At 45.1% G+C, this 27,135-nt stretch overlaps 1 protein-coding gene across 1 annotated transcript in view; it reads left to right on the forward strand.

Annotated features, from left to right (window-relative positions):
• LOC144770708 (free fatty acid receptor 3-like) overlaps window positions 1-6,778 on the forward strand; it is a 126,844-nt gene extending 120,066 nt beyond the window's left edge. Inside the window, exon 2 of the mRNA XM_078655436.1 lies at window positions 1,997-6,778. Coding sequence (XP_078511562.1) covers window positions 2,120-3,103 — 984 coding nt within the window. The 5' untranslated portion in view covers window positions 1,997-2,119 and the 3' untranslated portion in view covers window positions 3,104-6,778. The remainder of the gene's footprint in view (window positions 1-1,996) is intronic.
• Window positions 6,779-27,135: the final 20,357 nt, after the last annotated feature.

Consider the following 27,135-nt stretch of genomic DNA (forward strand, 5'->3'; position numbering starts at 1 on the left):
TCATCGTCGAGACGCATAAAGGGGGTCCCATGTTATCGTCTAGCTCTGTTGAAGTAAATGCAATGCGCCATCGTTGAGCCGCGCAGAGCGCCATCAGCTAGCCTCTCTGAGTCCTCCCTGCCCCTAAGCCCCATCTGAATGTAGATGAATGCAATTGAGTATGCAGATGAGTCTTACCTTCCTGTGTTTGTGGCGATCGATAGGGAATGCACAAAGTATAGCGTCACCCAGCCCAGACATATAATGGAGTCAGGGTGCACAGACCCAGTTATAAGCACAGAGAAATGTCCACTTTCTAAAAGTGACATTTCTAAAACAGTAATGTTAAATCTGACTTCTACAGTAAGGAGGAATTATCATTACCATTCCAAACATATGAAACATGAAAAAGCTACTCTTCTCTGATCAGGAATTACAGCTTAGAAGTGTATTAAGAAATCCCCAATGCTAACCTACGAGAGAAGTAGGCCTCACAGTATTGAACAACGAAATTGGCTGTTTGTCACTTAAAGGACAGGCAACACATACCAGTACATGTCCTAGCTTTCATTTACAAAGCATTATGCCTTTAGGGCTATCTAGAGCCTACATTTGGGTAGACGTATGTGTAATACAAGGCGAGTCTCAAGCTTGGCAAGTAGTTTTAAATGCCAAGTCAAAGTGGCAGTAAAAGGCACACTCAGGCCTTGCAGTGGCAGTCCTACAGGTTTGAATGGCTACTTCTGTGGGTGGCACAATCAGTGCTACAGCCAACCAGTGGAATTTGAATTACAGACCCTGGGTATATGGTATACCACTTTACAAGGGACTTACCAGTACAACAACTATGCCAATCAGGTATACACCAATGGCATCATGTTTAGGGGAGGAGCATATGCACTTTAGCACTGTTCAGCCATGGTAAAGTGCTTGGTGTCACAAACCACAACGAATTAGGTCAGAAAAATAGGAGGAGGAAGGCAAAAGGTTTAGGCTGACCATTCAGAGAGGGCCATTTTCTAACATGACCCCCCCCACCAGCCTAAAGCCTTAGTAGGTTAATGAATACTTTGATGGACTTCCCAACTTAGGGCAATAGATCATTTACAATGGCCCACTACTGCAGGGCTACTTGCTAGTTCTATGCCTCTCTGAACCCAGTTGGATCCCTCTGTGTATGCTCTCTTGTGTCACTAAGCTAACACATGGGGAATGCTTCTACTTACCTGTGGACCCCATCTGTGCACCACCTAACATTAACTTACTTATAGATTCATTCCAGTAGGGAGACAGTACCACCAAGGCTATCAAAGTGGTGTGGCCCATTCATCCCCTTGGGTCTGACATCTGTCCCAAATCCAAGGAAAACTCTGTCCACCAGGACACCAACCAACAGAGGTCACTGGCAGTTGTCAGTGTCAATAGCCAGGCCCCAGGCCATTCAGGGGTCTCTGTCCTCTGTGGTTTCGCAGAGTGGGGTGCAGTTGATATAGACAATGAAGGGACATAGTTCCATGACATGTAATTTTGTAAAGGTAAAAAGGTAGTACAATGTTACTTGTACAGCAAACCAATCAAACATTTTATTCCTAAACCACCTGGTCGCATATGACTTTAATTGCACATAAACATGAGAATGCAACTTAATACAATAGACTGTTCTGCATATTCATAGCAATGCATATTTAATTCATTAGCTTCAAACAGTTTCAAGTACATCTCTTTGGCTAAGGATGCTAAAAATTATACTTTTGTACATACAATGACAGAGACACAATGGCTGCAGCGGTATTTTGGTGTTTTTATTAAAAGACAATTAAAAGAACTTCTCACAACATTGAAACAACCACTTTCAGTCATGTGTATTTGGTAACTAAACTAAACCTTTGAGCATTATTTTGCCAGTGGAAAATGATTTTCCACAAAGGAATCGCAAAATATTTTTTTCTGCTAAATAAGAATGTTTTTTTTTGCTTTCGTTATATTTTAATTGATGGTATCTTCTCTCTCTTTCTAGGATCTGTGAGTCGAATTGACAACTGGCGACTCCTTGTCATACACTATTAGTAGTGTTGTGAGCAAAGTCCCATATTTAGTACAGAAAGTTTCCAGTTGGTATCTGTCCATTGGTGAACTCACTATGTATGAGTACTTTCCAGGAGCGGAGAATCTTTTCCTGACAGTCTACATCTTGACTTTTGTGACTGGGCTGCCAATGAATATTGTGGCTTTGTGCACATTCATTGCCAAGTTTCGCCAGAAAGTGGTGCCGGTGGACATCCTTCTCCTCAACCTCACAGTTTCTGATCTACTGCTCCTCTTCTTTCTTCCCTTCAGAATGATGGAGGCAGCTTCAGGGATGAGATGGAACATGCCTTACTTTTTGTGCCCTCTATCTGGCTTCCTCTATTTTAGCAGCATTTACCTCACTACAATGTTCCTTTCCGCGGTCAGTGTAGAGCGATACTTTGCTGTGGCCTATCCCCTTAAGTACAAACTCTTTCGGAAGCCTGTTTACTTTGTTGTGCCCAGCATTTTTATCTGGGTAATAGCCACAACACACTGCAGCATTGTTTACATTGTGCAGTACAACCTGAAAGTGAACAAGACCAACAACAGCTCAACTGAAAGGTGCTACAGCAAATTCTCTGAGAAACAGTTGTCAGTGTTGCTGCCGGTGCGGCTGGAGATGTGCCTCGTCTTGTTTTTTGTCCCTCTTGTCATCACTACATTTTGTTATTGTCGTTTTGTCCAGATCATCACGGCCCAGCCCTTTATCAACAAAGAGAGGAAGAAGAGGGCTATTGGCCTAGTGGTGACCACACTACTGAACTTCATCATCTGCTTCTTACCCTACAACATCTCACATATCATTGGATTCCTACAAGGGGACAGCCCCCCATGGAGAGTGTATGCCCTGCTGTTGAGTACTTTCAATGCCAGCGTGGACCCAGTGGTGTTTTACTTCTCTTCTTCATCTTTCCAGAAGAACTTTCGAATATGCCTGGCACAAGTTATGCAGAAACTACACTTGGGCTGCTGTAGCCTACACACCTATCACCCAAACTGGGAGAGTGAGTCGATGGGAGTAAAGACAAAGAATGCGTCCGTGCTGGTGAATTGAAAAATACATCTTTTGACTTTTTGAGGAAGTGGAATAACAGTCTTCTGCTTTGCACTGAGCCCTGTGGAGCCTAGAACTGTCCAAACTCTCTTGGGATCTTCTTGAGAACCAAGGCATCTTTGTGTTTCAAGCAGCCCTGTCAGAGAATAATGAGATTCCTAATAAAAATGAACTAAATCAATTGCCTAGGGTTTTGGAACATAAGCTTAGGCTTGGCAAAGAGAACCACAGCTGTTGTTTAATTTAGTCACGTTTCCAACATCATAGGGCTTGGGTGGACTCACCAATGACTGCAAAAGCAATGACATTTTCCTCTTGCAAATTCACTCATATCAGCACTAGGATATTGATGTTGGTTGCAATTTAGAAGCTACCTGATGTCAGTCCAAAATATGATACTCCAGTCACAGTCCATTTTATCAATGTTTTGGTCTTCCTGCATCGCCTCATGAGCCTTACGCCTGCCCCATGGCATGCATAACTCTAGAAGTGCACACACTAATACTGGCCACAAGACATAATAAACTTCCATTATTGTATTTCTAATTAGGGAACTATTGAGTATTGATCCAGATGTTTCCTGTACTCTTTTACATATATTGAGGTAAGTGCAAAATGCCTAAATACCACAACAATAATTCATTTACTCTTAAGCTGCATTGTTCTGGCAGCATGTAAAGGGGCAAAATGAAAGAGAAAGAGTCAAGTGTAGGTCACCAAACATGAATGGGGTCATCTGACAAAAGGTGGTAGGAAGCCCACCCTTTATAGAAAGAGATAATAGTACTGTGAAGATTAAGCTGTATTTGCCCATGTATACTGGGGCTAACCCTTGTGAATTTTTGTGCAATACTCCTCTGGATAAATGTATGTTGATGAACTTGTTTTTATCCTCTTTTTAAACTGTAATTCGGCATAGTCTATTCTAGTTTAATACTTTTGTAAATATTTATTGTATAGATTTTTTATGACTTTTTAATCAACATTTGTGTAAATATATGTACGTATACTTTTATGACCTAATTGTCGAATAAAGTTTGTGAAATCGATAATAGTACTAGCAGTAAAATACACTCTTCCAAGTTACAGCAGAGGCAAATTATATTGAGATATATGTCTCATAAATGGATATCTTCATTTCAAATTAAAATACTGCTCATAATTGATGGAAATTACCATTCAAAATAAGATCAATTGTTAGAAGGTCGAACAAAATAATAAAAGCCCTGGTCACCTTCTGCTGCGTATCGCATATTCGTTTATTGTGGCCATCTTGACAGAACATCCATCTAAGTGTAGTCCATACTTTACCACTGGTGGTCATTTTTACCTAAAGAAGTCCATCCAGGGTGTAGGGAATCTCTGTAGACATACTACCACATGTAAAAGAGAATACCGGATAAGGCAAATGCCTCTTAGGAAGACACTAAGTAACAGCTGTAATGATAACTCTTCCTTTGGTTGTAGCAGCCCATGCTATTGGTCCACGGGAGCATACTCTAGCATTTAGAAAAGGACTGATTATTTGGAAAAAATACTGTATGTTTGTTCAAGTATGTGGCCATAGGCAAATAAAAAGACAAATATTTTTTACATTTTAATGATTTTGCCAGGGAATAGTGACCAGACAGATTATGAATGTGAACAAAATAATCAACAATGAGAATCCAAAGGATAATTATTAAACCTCTTGTAGCTAGACCTGTTGAAGCCCTTCCAGAACTCTCAAGGGAAGACACTTGGAATATCTACACCCAAGGCGGGGCAGAAACTTCTTAAACGTGCTGGTAATATAGGAAAAATGTAGAAGGGGTAGGCAAAGAAACAACGTGAAAAACATAAAATAAAAATCCATTGTAATTGTGGTAATTGGGACCGGGTGCCGGCAGTGGGAGAAGAAATTCATTCTGTATGTTTTTATTTGTAATTTACTCAGTGTCCTATTAAAAAAGAACACTACATCATTTTTAATTTTCTTTCTTCAAATATAATGTTTTATTTGAATATTTAATACCAAATAGAAACGGAACAATATTAGTAATAAATTAGCAATAGATTCGAAATCCATTACAACAAGATCAAGTTTGTTTTATTTTCTTATTTAATTTGCACTGCATAAAAACATTCCACCCTAACACCCTATGTCATGACTTTATCCACCCTTGCATAAAGGTTTAATTGATTCGCACACCAATGAAAAACAACATTTATATTGACTAGACACTTCCCAAATTGATATCTTGTCAATTAAAACCCATTAACGTAGTTTCAAAACAATTCTAATTACATTTCAATGTTACTTTGCTGAATAAACTCATACATCAATATTCTGTTCCTAAGAGCCAATATTGGCTGCAACCTCTACCACAGAATTATAATGCTACCTACTGTGTTAGGTGTAGGAGTCGTGTATCTTTGGCTAGGAGCACCACAGTTTTGGGGAGAAGTAAACATCTTCAGAAAGAAATAAGGGGGCATATTATCAAGGGGGTTTATCTCCGCTTTTTTGGCTTTAAAAGCCAAGAAAGCGGAGATAAAATTATCTCCCTATTACCTAGCTGTCGCTAACACCAGTTAGCGACAGCTAGTAGGAGATAGCGACCATCTTGGGCCCCACTTTGCATGTCAGTGATATTTATCACTAATGACATGCAAAGTGGGCGTGCCAAGATGTTAGCGACTGGAAACAGTCGCTAACATCGCTATCTCCTATTACCAACTTTTGGAGATATTCGCGCTAAGCACGAATATCTCCAAAAACTAACACCTGCCCTGAGCATTTCTTAGCCATGTTATCCAATGGGAGGTGGATAACATGGCTAAGAGCATTAGCTCGGTAATGCATGAATATCGCTGACTTTTCAGCGATATTCATGCATTGCGGCCGTTTTTTATCGCATTTGCGATAAACCTTGATAATAGCAAGGTTTATCTGCGATAATTTCTGATGATGCTTAGCGTTAAAAAATTCGTTGCTAAGCATCGTTAGCGATAAATATCGCTTAATGTTGGTAATATGCCCCAAGGTTCAATGTGGAAAAAGAAACATAATAAAAAAAGACATAGGAAATACACATGAAGGCCAATGGGGAAATGCATCACGTGTGTCTGAAGAGGCAACAAATGTGTAGAGTGAGAGATAGAGGCAGGTAAAAAGAGAGTAATTAATATTTTTAAAGGTTGAACTAGCAGGACTGCTCATACATATCCCTAAAAACTAATATAGTCTCGCTTTACTATCCTCAAAGCTAAGTCAGATTCAGTCATATATTCTATTCTATATATTCTTATGCTGTTTTCTTCATGGTAGTCATATTGGCTATAGAGACTTGTAATACTATAACTCTTATTTTTTTTTTACATATGCTCGCCATCAATTTCTTCATAAGAACATAGGTTTCATCTACAGTTGTTTACAGTAATTGAAAAATGTTTATTTATTCGCACTTAACTTATTAAAAAAAATATAGCAGTAGCCAATAGCAAGAGGTTACCATCTAATAACTAATGTGTGGCTCTAATATTTGTTAAGGCACTGAAAGTTTTCTAAAATTGTACACATTAGTGCATATTCTTTTATTTGAATGGACTGGTACCACATCAATTTTGTTGTTACTTTTTTTATGTAATTGATTCCATGCCTGTGTTATTTCAGCAAATAAATGGTGATTAGCTTTTTTGGTGTATATTGTATAAATGTCAATTTAAGACCCTGTTTGTTTTTTGCATGTTGGAAGCTGCATTTTACAACAATGAAGACCAATAGAACTCCAACAAAGTGTTTCCATTGTTTGGGATAAAAGACTATTAAGGCATGATGACCTCAACGCCATCTCTCTCTGCAGCACACTGATCTGGGTTGACAGGCTGGGGAAAGCTGAAAGACTGAAGACAAACTCACAGGAGTCACATATGCCAGTGGAGGAGTGGTAAGAACTGGCAAGAGGACACCCGCCCCTTTGTACGAACACATATACTAGACTGGTGTATAATTGTAGAATAGGTCACTTGGGCCTTGGCAGAATAAGTGATAGGTCGTGTTAGACCTGGCATTTTTGGCATGGTTTCCCCTGACTTTTTGCCTCTACCTTCTGTATTTTTACACTGTGCTGGATTTCGTTTTTGCTGGTTTAGATGCTTTGGGCACTTTGCCAATACTGATCAGTGCTGATCAGTGCCCCCTAGGTAAATTGTTATTGTGATTGGTTATCCATGACTGGCATATTTATTTTACAAGTAGGTCCCTAGTACAGTGCACTGAGTGTGCCAGGAATGGTGATTCAAATGCTACTAGTGGGCCTGCAGCACTGATTGTGCCATCCACAGGAGTAGCCCATAAACGGTGTCTTAGGCCTGCCACCGCAGTGCCTGTGCACAGTTGCTAACTGCCATGCTGACCCGACCAGTTTCCACACTGGCCAGGCCTAACCCTTCCCCTTCCCTGCGCATTGGACACCCCTATGGAAGGCCCTAGGTACTCCCCTGGGCAGGGTGCAGTGTATGTGAAAGGTAGAGCATGTACTGTTGTGGGTGACATGCCCTGGTAGTGAATTACAGCCATTTTCGTTTTCACTATTGCAAGGCTATCCTGCCCATAGGTTATAATGGGGAATGCTGTGTATAATGTTTACCTGCATATCTTCCCATAGGAGCAAGATAGACAAATAAAGTCTGGTATCCCTGAACTCAGAATGTAATAACTCATCTTTTCGTAAGGATGGTTTTTAAATCCTGTGTTTGAAAACAGCACTTTTAGAAAGTGGCTACTTTATTGTCCGACCCTTCTGTGTGCCATGCCCTGTTTGTGAATTGACTGTCTGGTTTGTGAGTGACAGGGGTTGGGGTGGCTCCCAGAAGCTGAGTGAGTCAGCCCTAGGCTGAATAGCTTCATCTGCATCTTGAGTGGTGGGAGGGGTTAGCACCTGGGTCTGAATTGGGCTGTGCCTGTCTTGCAAAATGCTGGGTCCACCTCCTGCTGGCGTCTCACGACCTTGCCCCTCTCTCTCAAAGGAAAGAAGGAGTCAGGTAACCAAAGTGCTCCAGGACTGACCAGAACTGGTTTGTAATAGGCCAAGGCCTCTCTGCCCTCAGAGAACAAAGAGAATGTTGGTATATAAAGGATACCCAGACCTCAGAAAATTAGATCATCCTGGAATCAAGAAGGAACCTCTGCCAAGGAGAAAGCTGGAAGACTGAAGAGGAAGGACTGTCCTGCTGTGTGTTTGTGGGCTGACCTGCAGTTGCTTTTCTGCCAAGGAGAGAGGAAATAGTTTGCTGTTGCTGTGTCCCCTTGTTTGAAGAGATCTCCAAGGGCTTGAGAAGAGCTGGCCTCCTGTTCAGAAGCCCCAGGAACAAAAGGACTTCACCCCCAGCTTCCCCCCTGAACTCTGCTGTTCAAGTTCTGCCCTTCCTAGAGTGCTTGAGCCAGTTGTGGGGCCTCTGGAAGTTGTTGTCTGCTGTTTGGGGAGCTTCGAAAAATAGAAGAACAGAAGATCTACAATTTGCACGCATCGCTCGCTTGCAGGACGCATCGTCGACAGTGCGAGAAAATTCCCGTTACCGCAAAGATCGTCGCAGCGCCTGTTGCCTGTGCAAGAACTGAAGCATCGTTCGCTTCCGGAGTGCATCGCCCCGGTGCCGGAAGATTCCTGTCGCTGTGAGTATCGTCGGAGAGCCGGTCGTCGCTGTGAGAAACCGTCGCACCGCTTTCTTGAGGATCGCATCTAGTCGCTGCGAACAACGTAACAGAGCCAACGCATCGAGGGGCTGCGAGAGAAGAAGATCAACGCTGCGCCGGGCATCGTCGCTGCACCGAAGATCATCGCCATCCTGAAGGTCATCACATTGTGCCTGTGCGAGACGCTTCCTCCGGAACCTGCGCACCAGAATCTATACAAGGTATCGCATCCCTCCCCATAGAGACCGGATTAGTCGCAACATGCCCGCTGCGTGCAGCGGGGTTGTCCCATCGCCTCCCCAGGGTCTCAGGAGTGATGCATCGCTTGTTTTTTAACGCTGCAGCTTCCACTTGGAACTTTTGTTGCAACTACAGGTACTTTGAGCTAAAAGTGACGCAACTGTGGATTATTTTGACGCAAACCTTAGAACTCTTTTAAAATCATATTCTTGAACTGTGTATGTTGGATTTTTGTTGTTTTGGTCTTGTGTAGTTTAGATAAAGATACTTTATTTTTCTAAACTGGTGTGGAGTCCATTTGTGGTGTTTTCACTGTGTTACTGTGAGTGTTGGTACAAATACTTTACACATGGCCTTTGATGAGCCTGTCCCTCGTGCCAAGCTCCCAAGGGGGTGAGCAGGGGTTATCTAAAGAGTGTATCCCCTTACCCTGACTAGAAGCAAGGGTCCCTATTTGGACATTGGTACCTTCCTCTGCAAACTAGAGACCCCCAGATTTAATATTGGTGGTAGCGGTGGGATTTGAACTTGTATTTGTACTTGACCCACAGTAATTGGTGTACATCACTAGTTTAGTGCAACCACATTGCGTGTTTTGTTTTTGAGGAACTCTTCAAAGCATCATGTCTCAGCATTGGCAGGCAACAAGTGAGCCAGGAGAATTGGAGGTATGCATTGAGGATTTGTATTCATACAAAGTTGAACAGCTTAAACAATTCTGCAAGGTACTTGGTTGCCCTGTGAAAAGCTGCTCTAGGAAGGATGAGCTGCAGAGAGCCTTGAAGGCCTGGTGGGAGGCCCAAGATGGAAATGATGCAAGTGGAAGGAATGGTTTTCAACCCCACGAGTAGCCTGTGAGCAACCCAGGCTCAAGGCCTGACAGCAACAATTGCAGTAGGGGTTTCACTCCAGAAGAGTTAGAGGAGAATCAAAGAGTGAGAAACCATGAATTAGAAATCATGAGGATGAAAATGAAGCAATTGGAAGTAGAGAAAGCAAAGGCGACAGGGGAGAGCAAGAATGCTCGTGCCCTGAAAGAAAATATGAGTTGAGCATGAGAGACCTGGATATCAAGGCCAAGCAGGTGGAGTCTGGTTCAAATGGTGGCAGCGCACAACCAGTGCAGGGGGGTAAAGTATATATCCCAAAGGATTTGGAACAGAATTATAATAGGAGTGAGGATATCTATGCCTGGTTTACCTCATATGAAATTGCTTTGAGAATGAATGGTGTGCCTGAACAGAATTGGTGGACGGGCCAGTGAAAACATTTTGAGGCTTCTGGGAGGAGTGCTCTAGAGCCCTTAGAATTAGCAGGTGCCATGACCTATTCCAATATGAAGAAGGCCCTATGTCTCAGGTATGGACTTACTCCAGGACAGTATAGACTACAGTTTAGGAACTCCAGGAATAAAGAGTCTGAGACTTGGATGGAGTGTGTGAATCTATACATGCGTGCACTGGAAGGTTAGATGAAGGGCAGCAAAGTAACTGATTATAAGGGGTTGTTACATTTAATTAGATGGGAGCACTTGAGTAGTCTATGTGTTCCAGAGCTGTGGCTGCATCTTTTAGACAGCAAGCTGAAGGACTCCATTGAGCTTGCTAAGGAGCCGGATTGCTGGACCAGCACCAGGGTCCACCGAGGAATTGTGGGTTTCACAGCCAAAGGTAGGCAGGGTCCCCAGCAGAAGAGTGGGGGGTAACCAAAAGGAGTTCTCTCAAGGGCCCCAAAACAGTTCCCATGGAAAGGACTCCCAACCCCCTAAACCTAAACCAATCTGCCCCCCAGGGGCAGGCGGGACAACAGGGGTCCCCCTACCTGCTATCACTGCAATGCGGTGGGACACATTGCCCCTAGTTGCCCAAAGAAACCGCCAGCACCCACTGGTGCTTGATAACCGGGTTTAGTGAGTGTAGCTTTGGGGGAGGATTTAATTTCTAGTGAAGGGGAGGGACCAGCAGTAATGACCCTTGTCTCTTTAGGAGACAAAGAGGTTGTCCGGGAAACCTATCTGCCCGACTGTGGTAAATTAAATTTACTTATTACCTCATTTCTGAATTTCTATGCTTAATAAATCATAATTTCTTGTCAATGCAAAGTGAGGAGTCCGTGGTGCTCAAATGAAGGAGGAGGAGACCAATAACTCGAGTTAAGGGGAGCGCTTCCAGCACCAAGCGGGCACAGGAGCAATCTCTCAAGTCCCTCTCTTGAAGTGGGTGTCTTTATTTTCAACAGCAGGACATTTATACAGTCTTGGTCATGAGGCAAAATAAAGGAACAAACAGGTCATGGCAGATAGAGGAACAAAGATCAGCAAGAGGAGCAGATTGTGAAGAAATGGGGGCGTGTCTTAGGCTTCGTGACGGGACTTGCGATGTGAAATAGTCTGACAGTTGGAAGGGGAAGGCTTCCTCATTTGGGGTTTGTGCTCGTGCTTCATGTCAGAAACAGGAACCATCTTGTGGGTAAACAGGAGCTATCTTGCTGGTTCTGGGAATTGGCTGAACCACAAGAGTCAAAAAGAGGAACTATCTTGTGTAAAACAGAGACCATATGCTCTCTGGCTTGCAGTAACTAATTCTTAAAACAGGAACTATCTGCTGGTTCTGGGAATTGGCTGAAGAACAGGAAGGGGTGGTCAATGAACTAAGATGCCAGTTGCAGGGTGTCTTACAGTTAAGAACAGGAACTATCTGCTGCTGGTTCCCAGAATTGGCAGAACCACAGAAATGTGTGTGTTCACAGTATACAACCTTGTGCTTCCTCTATTAGTTGGTGTGGTTTCAGGGCCTAACCTTGTGCTTCCTCTTTCAGTTGGGGGTGGTCACAGGGCAGTTGGTGTGACAGGCTGAGTTACCAACAATGGACAGGATGTGGCTGAGTCTCTGGCACAACTGGGGGACGGCACACAGGCAGGCTTCTTGGAATTGGCTCTACCACAAGGAGCAGGTGGTTGTGCAAGATTCAATGGGGATGTGAAGGACAGTTTTCAGACAAGTTGCTGAGAGCATGTCACACACAAAATGGGTGTTTGTTTGAGAAAAATGGCTGTCAGGCAGAAACAGGGAAATGATGGGGCACAATTGTCAATTTTATTTCCACACGACAACACTAAGAAATACGGGCAGTGGGTGACCATCAATGGGAAGAGGGTAGAGGCTTTGAGAGACACGGGAGCCAGTGTGACATATGTAAGGTGTCAGTGGGTGTCTGAAGAGCAGGTCATTCCCAATGTACTTCACCTAGTAGTGTCGGCCGACAACTCAGTGTGCCTCTGCAAAGTGGTGTAAGTTCCCTTTGAGTGGAGGGGGAGTGGAGGGGGGAGTCCATCCATGTCTGTAGACTGTCTGCTAGGAAATGACCTGGAGAGTTCCCCATGGAAGGAGGTAGAACACCAGGCTCATATGGAGATGTTGGGTCTGCCTGAGTGGGTCTGTGTGACCACTTGGTCAAACATATAATAGGACCATTATGTCTTTTTCTAGAGTTCATTTTTTCTTTCTCCCACATAGTCAAGGTGTTAAAATCCATTCCCATGCTCCAACCGCTTCACCACTGGACCGACGCCCAATGGACTTAATTAGCCAGAGTCCGAATGGCAGACCTTAACTTTGATTTGTAGTCCTGTTGTGGCGTTAGTTCCAAAGGCAATAAAGATTGTTCAGTCACAATGTCAGTGGGATTGGCAGGGCCATCAGCAACAGTGTCTTTTTGTCCAAAATGTTTCCAGCAGTGGCTTGCGTGGAGCCAGCCCTTCCTGCCCTCGACCTTCACTGCTGTCCGTGTTGTTAGTAGTACAAGTCTTGGCTTCTTCCACCTGGGCTGGAGGGGGCTGGTCCGGTCGAAGTTCCTCACGAGGACCCAGTCCCCGGGTTGGATGGCGTGTTCTTCCGGGTTGGTTTTGTCAGGGAAGGTGGCAGCAACCTGAGAACGACAAGATTGGAGTGCAGACATCATGGAAGCCAGATAGTCAGTCAGCATAGTACTGTCAACATGAGTTATTCTTTTAGGCCTTGGCGCACCCCACATATTTGGTGGTCTGCCAAAGACCACTTCATATGGAGATAAGCCAGTTCTGGAATGGGCTACCATACGCATGTAGAAGAGGGCAACCGGTAAGGCTACCATCCAGTCCACGCCTTTGTCAGTGCATATCTTGGCCAATTTTGTCTTCAAAGTTTGGTTGTGTCTTTCTACTAGACCTGCTGCCTGTGGATGTCTTGCACAGTGAAACTTCCAAGTGTACCCTAACAGAAGAGACACTTGCTTCATGAGTTCAGAGGAAAAAGGTTGGCCGTTATCTGAGTAGATGACACGGGGCAACCCATACCTTGGGAAAAACTCTCTAACTAATTGTTTAGCAGTTGTCGTTGCAGTGTAATCTGGGATGGGATAGGCTTCTGTCCATCTGGCCAGAGCACACACTACAACTAGCACATACTTGTGACCTCTACATCTCTCCATCTGGATGTAGTCCATCTGGAGAACTTCAAATGGATGGTCAGGGGGTTGGAATCCTCCCTGTTCCACCTTTTTGCCTTTTCCTGGGTTGAACTGATTACAAATCATGCACGTTTTAACTTTTTGTTTGGCTGCAGTTCTCAAATGTTTGTTGTGCCATATATTCTGTATGCTGTCTAACATTGCTTTTTCTCCCAGATGCGCTGGTCCATGTATGGTGTTTACCATAACCTGTACCATGGCATCCGGTAGAAACCATACTGCTCTTTCAGGTGTCATCCAGCCTTGATCTGTAAGGACCCCTCCTTTTTCCTTCCATTCTAGCAGTTCCTGTGGTGTGGCGTGACTTTGGACATCCTGGATGTCAGAAAAGGGGTCTCGTATTGTATATTGGCGGTGTGGTATACTTAATTCTGTGTTTGCTGCTAACTTAGCTGCACTGTCTGCAGAATCATTTCCTTTTGATATTTCATCTGTTCCTTTTGTGTGCGCTTTACATTTTAGCACTGCGATTTTCTCTGGTAACTGACTGGCCTCTAAGAGGGCAGTGATGAGTGTAGCATGCTGTATTCTGGACCCATGTGATGTGAGAAACCCTCTCTCTCTCCACAATGTACCAAAGTTGTGTACAACTCCAACGGCATATTGTGAATCTGTGTAGATGTTAACTGACTTTCCTTTTGCTAAGTGACATGCTCGTGTTAGGGCTATGAGTTCTGCTGCCAGTGCCGACAGTATCTCTATCTTGTGTGCTTCTAAAGTGTCTGTACCATTTGTGACGGCATAGGCTGCTGCTAATTCTCCTGTGGGGAGTCTCATACATGAACCATCAACAAAGAGTGTCATTTCTGCCTTAGCAAGGGGAGTATCTTGTAAATCTGGTCTTGGTTTGGTCACTAAATCAATTATGTCAATACAATCGTGAAATTCTTCAGTAGGAGAGGTCAGTGGCAACAGTGTTGCTGGGTTTAAAATGTTGCAGCGTCTAATCTCAATGTGTGGCTGAAAAAGTGTCATCTCATATCCGGTGAGTCTGGCTATTGTCAGATGCTGTGTTTGTGTTCTGTTTAACAGAAGTTCTACAGCGTGTGGGACCTGAACTATCAGATGATGTCCCAATACAATAGAATCACTTTGTCTAATAGCTTGTGCAGTAGCTGCTACTGATTTTAGACATGCAGGCAATGCTTGTGCTACTGGATCTAATGTGCTTGAAAAATAACCACATGGTTTATGTTTGTCTGCTTGAAGTTGGGTGAGAACTGATAGTGCTGTACCTGAGTTTTCTGTTACAAATAATGTAAATTCTTTGGTGTAATTAGGTGTTGCTAACACTGGGGCTTGACACATAGCCTTTTTAAGAGACTGAAAGGCTTGCGTGTGTTCATCTGTCCAGGATAATTGTGGAGTAGCGCTAGCTTCGAGTGTTGTCAGCTGCACTAATGGTTTAGAAATGAGTGCAAATTGTGGGATCCACTGTCTACAATATGAGGTGAGACCAACAAAGGCTCGAACTTGTTTCTGTGTTGTTGGTTGTGGTATTTGTAGTATGAGCTGGATGCGTTCCTGTGTAAGCTGCCTACCCTCCTTTGACAGCAAGTGCCCTAAGTATGCCACTTGCTGTAAACAAAATTGGAGCTTACCAGGGGTAACTTTATGGCCATTTGCAGCTAGGAATTCTAGTACTAGTAGTGATGCTTCAGCACATGCTGCGTCAGATCTGGCCGTAATGAGGATATCATCAACATATTGTAGTATGGCTGTATCCGTGGGCGATTGAACAGTATCTAGTTGTCTTTTTAATGCTTGGCTATATACGCTTGGACTCTCTGTGAAACCTTGAGGAGCTCTTGTGAATTGGAAACTTCGTCCTTGTAAGGAGAAGCCAAAAAGGTATTGACTGTCTGGGTGAATAGGTATGTTAAAGAATGCGTTTTTCGAGTCAATGACTGAAAAATGCGTTGCTTCTGCATCTATGGCTGTGAGTAGGGTGAAGATGTCTGGAACCACAGGGTGTTGTGGAATGACACATTTATTTAGCTCTCTCAAATCCACCACTAGTCTGTAGACAGGTGGTGTTCCTGGTTCCACTTTTTTATGGACTGGTAAAACAGGGGAATTGCAAATGTTAGAAGTTGTTTCCTTAATCACACCTGACTGTATTAGGTCCTGAATAATTAACATTAATGCTTGTTCAGCCTGAGGTGGAATTTTGTACTGCCTTATGCGTGGTAGTTGGACTCCCTCTTTCAGTGTAACCTTGTGAGGTGTTATTTCCATACATCCTACTGTGGTGGAATCAGAGGCCCACAGGGTTTGTGGCAAATTTTCAAACGCTCATCTAATTCTCTACTTGTGTAGTGGCCCTTGAAATCTCGCAGAAATAGTCTGACATCTGTAGGTGAGCAAACAATGACAGCTCCTAATTCTTTCAATGTTTTTATACCAAGCAAGTTTTCTGGACATGATTTTGTCAATATAAGATCTGTAGTTGGCGTGAGGGGACCAACCTGCAAGGGCAGTGGTTTTGACGTGGCGTTTGTCACAGGTTGTCCCGAGAAACCCAGAGAAATACTTTTTGAACCCGAGAGAGGAGCCTCTGGGACCTCTTGATGGCTTATTGTTGTTTTACTGGCCCCAGTGTCTAGTAGAAATTTCCTATCCTCCCCAAGAAGTCGGACCTCTATAAATGGACCTGTCTGATCTACTGGAATGGGGATTAGGGGCAGTTTGTCATCTTCTCTCTCTGGGCAACATCATGAGAAATCTGGGTAATATTCAGTGTAGGCGCTGTCTATAATATTCATTTGGGCCATTTGTGTTGTCAGTGGAACTGAAGGTGTTGAACTGTCTTGGGAAACATTCTGTTATGGCTGATATGGGCTTGGCTGGGTCTTACCAGTAGCCAAATTGTGCTTTAAGACTGGGCAATCTTTAACGAAGTGTCCCATCTTCTTACAATAATTACAAGTGCTTTTTATATTTGTCTGGCTACTTGGTGTCTGTTAACGCTGGGGTGCAGTTTGGGCTACTAATGCTTTCATCTTTGTGTCTTTCATGTGTTTCTTATCATTTTCTTCTTCATCCCTAATGCGATTCTGGTGATATTGTAGCATTTGTAACACCTGTGGAGGTGTATGTGCTTGCCAGGTACTTTCTACTTTTAGTACTCTGTCCTTAATGGCTGGCAAAGTGTTATCTACTAATTTGGAAACAAACAGATGCGGGTAAGCTTCACTTGTCGGCGTAAGGCCGCTATTTACCGCAAAACATTTTTCAAGTCTGGTGTAATAATCTCCTATGTCTTCACCATGTTTCTGTTTGCATGAGGAAATGGCATCCCAGTCCTCCTTTTTCACTGTTAGTAACTGTGGTAGCACCTTTCTGACCTGCTAGTCTAGTATTTTCGTAATTCTGAAGTTCAGTCCATCTAATGTGTTCACCTGCTACTTCCCAATCTTTTTCTCTTAGTTTGTCATATATACCTGATGGCAACAATAATTTCAGAATTGCTGTGATATCAGAAAGAGTATATGTTCCCATCATTAATACATCTCCTAATTCCTTAAAGAATCCAGCAGGATCCTTTGAGTGGGAGGGAACCATCTCTTTCATCCTTAGTAACTCAAGTTTTGTCAAGGGTACATAAATGAAGACGCGTTGTAGCGCTCCATTTGTGTCAGCTCTGGGGTGGACCTCTCTCATGGGGAACTGGCGTGTTTGAGGAAGTCTATTAGTTGATCCACACGTATTATGGGGAGATCTATATCCAGTCACTTTCTGGTATATCTGTCTGAAATCTATAAATGTGTTGAGAAAAACTGAACTATTGTGGAGGAACATGTTATCAGCGCAGTCAGACAGAAAATCTTCGAGTCTTGGATCATGTTTAAAATGAGTGTCATTGATTGTGATGAGATGTTGTACCATGTAGAGACTTGCTAATCTTTGATGTGAGCGTGGTAATGCTAGAAAAAACTGGGCTATGAGATCATTGTCATATATCTTATATTGAGAGACCCATAGGGTCGCAGTTCTGGCTATTTCCTCCTCCTCCGGTGTAAGCGGAGGTTCCTGGTCTAACCAGTAGTCTAATGCATTGGATGTATTTTCAAATAACTCATCTGGAGATGACCGTTCAGGGTGACCTCGGAGGAATGTAGGCGTGGGTGTTCGTGAATTAGGGGCGGAAGAACGAACGGGTAGGACTTTTTCAGTAGGTTCAGTAATTTCCTCCTCAAGTTTCTTATTCTCTTCATTTGTTTGCAAGTTTTGCAGAATACGGGTCACATTACGGGTGAACCTGTCTAGTGCATCATTTATAAGTTCTAGACTGGTGTGGTCGGATGCGGAATCTAATAATTCAAAAAGTGAAACTGGTACATTTCTTTCCTCTGCTTGTATGTGTTTTATGAAACAGCAAAGGAGGAACCTATACATGTGCATTTTTACAGGGTGTGATCTTCTTGTAGTCATAGCGTTAATGGCTCGTGAGTTCTCTCCAGTACGAAGAAACTCAGAGGCCGCATGAAGAAACGTGTCAATTGCTGGTAGATGTCTTATTTCTTCCCAGGAGTCATTAAGTATTTTACTTATTCGGCCCGCCTCCCCTGTGTTGCTCGGAGTCGGGTCATAGGGGCAGTCAGGAATTGTTTTACCTGGGTCTGGACCTACGGCACCCTCTTCTGGAGTGAGAGGTGGTGCGTTATGTTGTAAAAGGGGTGGCGGAGGCAGAGGGTGTTGAATTACTGGAACCTCATATGGAGGTGGAGTATCTAAGAGGAAATTGGTGAAAGTATCCTCTGGTAGTGGGGCTGTAGGCTGTGCTGATGCTATGTTAATGTTTTCAGGTGCAGATGGCAATACAGGATAAAAACCAGTAGAAATGGCTGATTGTTCCCTTTTATTCCTTTCACTAACTACTTCTTTCCCTATTTCTTGTAACTGTTCTTTCTTGGCCTGCTCTGACATTCTCTTACCCTTTTCCACTTCATGCAATTCCTTCTGTTGCCTCCTATGGGCTTCTTTTCTCCATAACTCTACTGAGTCACTCTGTGACTGGCGGACTCTCTTTTTCTTCCATAACTGTTCCTCTAATTTCATAATACATTCCATGTCAAAAGTACCATTTTCAGGCCATCTATATCTGTGTTCTAGGTCTTTAGTATATTCTACCCATAGACCACAATAAATAAGTGCACCGACACCATGTTTTGCATACATGAAGTGTCCTGGAGTATCCCGAGGAAGAAGGGGAATTTCCTTCTCAAGAATACTCCTTTTTGTTGCCATCTTACGTATTTTCGAGAAAATAGGCATGATGGCAAGACTTTCAAAGATTTTAGAAGTGAGAAAAAACACAAACAGAACAAATATCTTTACCGTACCCACGAAAGAGGTGAGTCCGTCTTTTATACTAGTTTAGTAGTCCTCACAAAATAAGTGAGAAACCCACAAAAACATGTATCTTTACCGTGCCCACAAGGTAGTGAGTCCGTCTTTTATACTAGTTTTAGTAGTCCTCACCAAAGATAGGTGAGAAACCAACAAAACGCGTATCTTTACCGCCCCCACAAAAGCTGTGGGTTCGTCTTTATATTTTTCAGCAGTACTCACCAAAAAAATAACTGGAAGGCCTCTTGAAGATTTTGGAAAAACGCGGCGCGCAGTTTCAAGGTGGGATTTGTAGAACCTCGGACTCGTCTGCTTCGCAGGTTGGGCTTTGGCTCAGGACGTTCCGCTATTTCATCACCGCCTCGTGTGGATGCTGGGCCGCAGTCGGTCCCCCTCTTCGCCTCGAGGGAGTTAGCGGGAATTCCCCGCGTTGTGCACTTTTGAAGTCCGTCAACGGTCAGGAGGGGACAGTACCGGGTCCAATATCGCCGGCGTGTGGGGGAAAGGGAATGTCCCTGTTCCGGGCGCCAATTAATGTGGTACATTAAATTTACTTATTACCTCATTTCTGAATTTCTATGCTTAATAAATCATAATTTCTTGCCAATGCAAAGTGAGGAGTCCGTAGTGCTCAAATGAAGGAGGAGGAGACCAATAACTCGAGTTAAGGGGAGCGCTTCCAGCACCAAGCGGGCACAGGAGCAATCTCTCAAGTCCCTCTCTTGAAGTGGGTGTCTTTATTTTCAACAGCAGGACATTTATACAGTCTTGGTCATGAGGCAAAATAGAGGAACAAACAGGTCATGGCAGATAGAGGAACAAAGATCAGCAAGAGGAGCAGATTGTGAAGAAATGGGGGCGTGTCTTAGGCTTCGTGAGGGGACTTGCGATGTGAAATAGTCTGACAGTTGGAAGGGGGAGGCTTCCTCATTTGGGGTTTGTGCTCGTGCTTCATGTCAGAAACAGGAACCATCTTGTGGGTAAACAGGAGCTATCTTGCTGGTTCTGGGAATTGGCTGAACCACAAGAGTCAAAAAGAGGAACTATTTTGTGTAAAACAGAGACCATCTGCTCTCTGGCTTGCAGTAACTAATTCTTAAAACAGGACCTATCTGCTGGTTCTGGGAATTGGCTGAAGAACAGGAAGGGGTGGTCAATGAACTAAGATGCCAGGTGCAGGGTGTCTTACAGTTAAGAACAGGAACTATCTGCTGCTGGTTCCCAGAATTGGCAGAACCACAGAAATGTGTGTGTTCACAGTGTACAACCTTGTGCTTCCTCTATTAGTTGGTGTGGTTTCAGGGCCTAACCTCGTGCTTCCTCTTTCAGTTGGGGGTGGTCACAGGGCAGTTGGTGTGACAGGCTGAGTTACCAACAATGGACAGGATGTGGCTGAGTCTCTGGCACAACTGGGGGAAGGCACACAGGCAGGCTTCTTGGAATTGGCTCGACCACAAGGAGCAGGGGGTTGTGCAAGATTCAATGGGGATGTGAAGGACAGTTTTCAGACAAGTTGCTGAGAGCATGTCACACACAAAATGGGTGTTTGTTTGAGAAAAATGGCTGTCAGGCAGAAACAGGGAAATGATGGGGCACAATTGTCAATTTTATTTCCACACGACAACACTAAGAAATACGGGCAGTGGGTGACCATCAATGGGAAGAGGGTAGAGGCTTTGAGAGACACGGGAGCCAGTGTGACATATGTAAGGTGTCAGTGGGTGTCTGAAGAGCAGGTCATTCCCAATGTACTTCACCCAGTAGAGTCGGCGACAACTCAGTGTGCCTCTGCAAAGTGGTGTAAGTTCCCTTTGAGTGGAGGGGGGTCTCAGGTCTCTTGAAGGTTGTTGTGAGTCCATCCATGCCTGTAGACTGTCTGCTAGGAAATGACCTGGAGAGTTCCCCATGGAAGGAGGTAGAACACCAGGCTCATATGGAGATGTTGGGTCTGCCTGAGTGGGTCTGTGTGACCACTTGGTCCATGGCAGACAGTAGGGGTGATTCAGCAGGCAGACCTGAAGCCTGAACAGTGGCCCAGCTACCTGCCAGGATGAGAATAGGCAGGTGGCAAAGGAAACCCGCCCTCGCCATTCCCACGGCCCAGGAAGGAGCAAAACCTGAGAGGGATGCCCTGGAGTCTACCGGGGAACAGGTGGCCAAACTGGGGACTTACCTGAGATGACCCATTGGCAGCAAGAAGTTGGCCCATCCAGGGAGGAGTTCTGCAAGGCGCAGATGGAATGCCCTTCTCTCATGGGTGTGTGTCAGCAGACTTCAGACCAGGCAGCAGGTGGAGAGTCCAAGGATCATCTCATTTACTGGGAAGATGGGTTACTTTATAGTGAGCCTATGGTCACTGAGCCTGGTGCAGCCCGTGTGCTGGTGGTACCCGAGTGCTTCAGGGCCTTTCCTAATGGGTCTGGCTCATGACGTGTCTCTCGCAGGACATCTGGGGCAAGACAACACCTTCCAAAAGCGTGTCACCCACTTCCTCTGGCCCCAGATGAAGAGGCACTTCGGTACATTCTGTAGGACATTCTGTAGGACTAGCCAGACTTACCAGGCAAGTGGCAAGAGTGGAGCAATGTGCAAGGCACCCCTCCAACCCTTTCCTTTGGTGGGCATCGCTTTTGAGCAGGTTGGCATCGACATTGTGGGGCCACTGGACCCCAAGACAGCCTTAGGCAACAGGTTCAGCCTGGTCTTGGTGGACCATGCTCCCCACTACCCAGAAGCTGTCCCTCGCAGGACAATCACAGCACCCGTGGTGGGTCGTGCATTGATGGGGATCTTTACCCGTGTGGGGTTCCCCAGAGAGGTGGTCTCCGACCGGGGTACCAACTTCATCTCTAGGTACATGAAGTCTCTGTGGGAGAAGTGTTAGATAACTTATAAGTTCACTACTCCTTACCATCCTCAAGGAAACGGGTTTGTTGAAAGGTTCAACCGAACTCTGAAAGGTATGGTAATGAGCCTTGCGGAGCCCATGAGACGGAAGTGGGACGTCTTTTTACCATGACTGTTGTTTGCCTACAGGGAGTGCCTCAGAAGTCCTTAGGGTTCAGTCCCTTTGAACTTCTGTATGGCCACCCTGTTAGAGGACCTCTCAGTCTGGCGAAGGAGGGTTGGTGGGAGAAGTTCCCCGGTAAGACCCCACAAATGTGTTCAGCTACATGCTGACCTTCCGCAACCGGACACAACGCTTCAGGAAGCTCGCTCAGGAGAACCTAGAAGCTAGCCAGGAAGAAATGAAAAGATGGTACGACCAGAATGCTACTCTGGTCGAATTTCAACCTGGGCAGAATGTGTGGGTGATGGCGCCAGTGGAGCCTTGTGCGCTCCAAGACAAGTGGACTGGGCCATACGAGGTGGTGGAGTGGACAGCCCCTGAGGGTCCTACATGTGAACTGCCTCAAACCCCACTTTGAGAGGTCTGATGTGACAATGCTCCTGACTACCGATGCTGGAATGGAAGAAGAAAGTGACCCTCTACCTGACCTCCTGGTAGCCAAGGAGCAAGATGGGTCAGTGGATGGTGTGGTCTTCTCTCCCACCCTGACCCCAGAACAGCAGAGGGACTGTTGCCAGGTGTTGGGTCAGTTTACCTCCCTGTTCTCCTTGACCCCAGGTGTTACCAATTGGTGCGTCCATGATGAGGACACTGGAGATAGTCTACCTGTGAAACTGGAATTCTACAGGGTAGCTGATAAAGTCAGGGCCAGCATCAAGGAAGTTGTTTCCAAGACGGTGGTGCTAGGGGTGATTGAGCCCTCCAGCAGCCAATGGGCTAACCCCGTGGTCTTAGTGCCAAAAGCTGCTGCTCCCGGTGAGCTCAATGCGGTCACCAAGACTGACGCACACCCAATTCCCAGAGCTGATGAGCTCGTGGATCGGTTGGGCGCTGCTCAGTACCCCAGTACGTTTGACTTAACATCTGGGTACTGGCAGATTACCTTAACTGAGGGGCCCAAGGAGAGCGCTGTGTTTTCAACACCAGAGGGGCACTTCCAGTTCCGTGTCATGCCCTTTGGGTTGAAGAACGCCCCTGCCACGTTCCGAAAACTGGACAACCAGGTACTGTCTGGGCCGGAGGAATTCAGTGCTGCATACCTGGATGACATTGCTGTGTTCAGCTCCACTTGGGAAGAACACTTGCAATACCTCTGCGAAGTGTTGAAGGCTCTGCAAAGGGAAGGCCTCACTATCAAGGCCGGTAAGTGCCAGATAGGGCAGGGATCTGTGGTGTACTTGGGACACCAGGTAGGGAGCGGCCAGGTGGTGCCCCTCCAGGCGAAGATTGATACCATTCTGGCTTGGGAGCCCTTAAAGACCCAGACAGAGGTGAGAGTCTTATTATGACTCACCGTGTATTACCGCCGATTTGTCAAGGGATATGGCACCATTTTTGCCCCCTTGACAGAGCTGACTTCAAAGAAGCAACCCAGGAGAGTGAATTGGACCGATGCCTCTCAAAATGCTTTGATGCCCTGAAGACTGCCATGTGCCCAGCACCTGTGCTCAAGGCGCCTGATTTGTCCAGTGAGTTTGTAGTGCAGACAGACGCTTCAGAGCATGGTGTGGGAGCAGTACTCTCACAGATCAACGACAAAGGCTTGTACCAACCCGTAGCCTTCATTAGTAGGAGGCTACATCAAGGGAACAAAGGTGGAGTGCGATTGAAAGGGAAGCTTTTGTTGTGTTCTGCGCTATGTACAAGCTGAGACTCTACTTGTTTGGGACTCACTTCCGGGTTCAGACAGACCACGGGCCCCTCAGATGGTTCATGCACACGAGGGGTGAGAACCCAAAACTGTTGAGGTGGTCCATCTCCCCACAGGGAATGGACTTTACGGTGGAACACCGCCCTGGTACAGAACACGCCAACGTTGATGGTCTGTCCAGGTTTTTCCGCCTTAGTGATGGGAACTCCCAAGAGGGTGGGTAGTTCTCCCCACTTTCAGGTGGAGGGGACACGTGTTAGACCTGGCATCTTTGGTGTGGTTTCCCCTGACTTTTTGCCTGTACCTCCTGTATTTTGTGACGCTGTGCTGGATTTCGTTTTTGCTGGTTTAGATTCTTTGGGCACTTTGCACTGCTGATCAGTGTCAAAGTGCAAGTGCTCCCTAGGTAAATTGTTATTGTGATTGGTTATCCATGATTGGCATATTTGTTTTACCAGTAGGTCCCTAGTAAAGTGCACTGAGTGTGCCAGGGCTGGTGATTCAAATGCTACTGGTGGGCCTGCCGCACTGATTGTGCCACCCACAGGAGTAGCCCTAAAATGGTGTCTAAGGCCTGCCACCGCAGTGCCTGTGCGCAGTTGCTAACTGCCATGCTGACCTGATCAGTGTCCACACTGGCCAGGCCTAACCCTTCCCTTTCCCTACACAACTGATAACCCTATGGAAGGCCCTATGTACCCCCCTGGGCAGGGTGCAGTGTATGTGAAAGGTAGAGCATGTACTAGTGTGGGTGACATGCTCTGGTAGTGAATTACAGCCATTTTTGTTTTCACTATTGAAAGGCTATCTTGCCCATAGGCTATAATGGGGAATGCTGTGTATAATATTTACCTGCATATCTTCCCATAGGAGCAAGATAGAAAATTAAATTAAAGTCAGGTATCCCTGAATTTAACAAGACATCTTTTAGGAAGGGTGTTTTTTAAATCCTGTGTTTGAAAACAGCACTTTTTGAAAGTGACTGTTTTCTCGTCTGACCCTTCTGTGTGCCTTGGCCTGTTTGTGAATTGACTGTCTGGTTTGTGAGTGACAGGGTCTGGGGTGGCTCCCAGAAGCTGAGTGAGTCAGTCCTAGGCCGAATAGCTTTATCTGCATCTTGAGTGGTGGGAGGGGATAGCACCTGGGCCTGAATAGGGCTGTGCCTGCCTTCCCCAATGCTGGCTCCACCTCCTGCTGGGCGGCTGACAACTCTGCCCCTCTTTCTCTCAAAGGAAAGAAGGAGTCAGGTAAACAAAGTGCTCCAGGACTGACCAGAACTGGTTTGGACTAGGCCAAGACCTCTCTGCCCTCATAGAATAAAGATAATTTTGGTATAAAAAGGGAGACCCAGACCTCAGAAAATTAGATTATCCTGGAATCAAGAAGGAACCTCTGTCACGGAGAAAGCTGGAAGACTGAAGATGAAGGACTGTCCTGCTGTGTGTTTGTGGGCTGACCTGCAGTTGTTTTTCTGCCAAGGACAGGGGAAGGACTTTGCTGTGTCCCCTTGCTTGAAGAGATCTCCAAGGGCCTGAGAAGAGCTGGCCTCCTGTTAAGAAGTCCCAGGAACAAAAGGACTTCACCCCCAGCTTCTTCCCTGAACTCTACTGTGCGAATTCTGCCCTTTCTCGAGTGCTTGAGCCAGTTGATGGGGCCTCTGGAAGTTGTTGCCTGCTGTTTGGGGAGCTGGAAAAGAAGAAGAACAGAAGATCTACAATTTGCACGCATCGCTCGCTTGCGAAGTGCATCGTCGACAGTGCGAGAAAATTCCTGTCGCCGCAAAGATCGTCGCAGCACCTGTTGCTGCTGCAAGAACAGACTCATTGTTCCCTTTCGGAGCGCATCGCCCCGGTGTGGGAAGATTCCTGTCGCTGCGAGTATCGTCGCAGAGCCTGTTGTCGCTGTGAGAAACTGTTGCACTGCTTGCTTGCGGATCGCATCTCGTTGCTGTGAACATCGTCGCAGAGCCAACGCACCGAGGGGCCATGAGAGAAGAAGATCAACACTGCGCTGTGCATCGTCACCACACCGAAGATCGTCGGCGCCCCGAAAGTCATCGCATCGTGCCTGTGCGAGACGCTTCCTACCGAACCTGCGCACCGGAACATACAAGGTGCGTGCAGCGGGGTTGTTGCATCGCCTCCCCAGGGTCTCAGGAGTGACACATCGCTTGGTATTCAATGCTGCTGCTTCCACTTGGAACTTTTGTCGCATATACAGGTACTCTGGGCTAACAGTGACGCAACTGTTGATTATTTTGACGCAAACCTTAGAAATCTTTTAAAATCATATTTTTGAACTGTGTATGTTAACACACAGAGTTAGAGTGTAATAAAATAGAAGACTTAGTCTATTGTTGTAAAGTTTATAATTGCAATTTCAAAAGCTTTATTCGACAGTGGGTCATAAAAGCACACACAATACATCTATCACAAAACTCAATAAATAGTACATAACAATACATAGAATAAAAAAAGAAGTAAATTCCACTGATTACTGTCGAATAAAAAGCGAGTTAAGATTATTATAAGATCCAGTAAAAATTAGTTTAAAAGTAAGAACAGCATTAATAACATCTTACATTATGCTAGCTAGCAGCAGGAGGCAGAAAAGTGTGTGTGCGTATAATCCAGGGCCACCTTAAGAATTTGGCTACAGCAACGGCTAGAGAGGGTGAACAGTCTGACTGTAATATCCTTAGGGCTTCTATGTGCCTCTGGGTGCCCAAATTTAAGCAAATAGGTCTCATCCACTTGCGTCGTGGGGCAGCATAGAGGGGGCATACAAAAAATAAATGGGCAATAGTCTCAGCCATGTCAATTATGGCATTTGTCATCTAGAGATGGGGCCCATTTATAAGTAAAAGTTTTAACTGATAAGGTTCCTACCCTAAATTGAAAATACAATTTTCGATCTACAGGGCGCTCAATGATGTCCCAATAGCTTCACAAAAAGGCCGAGGTTTGTGATCTAAAAAACGGCCAGTTAAATTGATGTTCATACTGGCTCTATGGGATGATGTCAAGACCATTTCCCAGTATATTTCTTTTTGAGGGGAAGGTTGATGTGTCCGGTTCATCCCATAATAAGCTTAGATCTAACTTTATTAAGAGATCCCTAAGCTCTTTAAACCACTGGATTTTGTGGAAGTGATCTACCGAGATCACGTCCTTCAGAGCCTGAACATAGTGTGTAAGTTCGGCGGTGGTCCAAATTCGCCTCCAATACAATAGTGGTCATAACCTCGCTATGTCTACAACATTTTTCCTGCCTAGATCAAATAAAAGTGGAGCGGTAGGGGTGCTTTGGGGAACACCAACTAAGCTACGTAAAAATGTATTCTCCGCTTTTGCTAGGTGACTCAAGTTGGAAAATCCCCAGAGCTCTGATCGATACAGGGTAGCACTTATTACTTTCATGTTGTATATCTCCAAAGTGGGTGTAATTGGCTTTGTTAGAGAAGGTTTGTGCTTGGATGATAGGGCACCTGCAAGCTGGTGGAATTTTAAAATGGCCACATCCGTGAGGGATTTCCA

The sequence above is a fragment of the Lissotriton helveticus genome, chromosome 7 (assembly GCF_964261635.1).
Source record: "Lissotriton helveticus chromosome 7, aLisHel1.1, whole genome shotgun sequence".
NCBI classification, from domain to species: domain Eukaryota; kingdom Metazoa; phylum Chordata; class Amphibia; order Caudata; family Salamandridae; genus Lissotriton; species Lissotriton helveticus.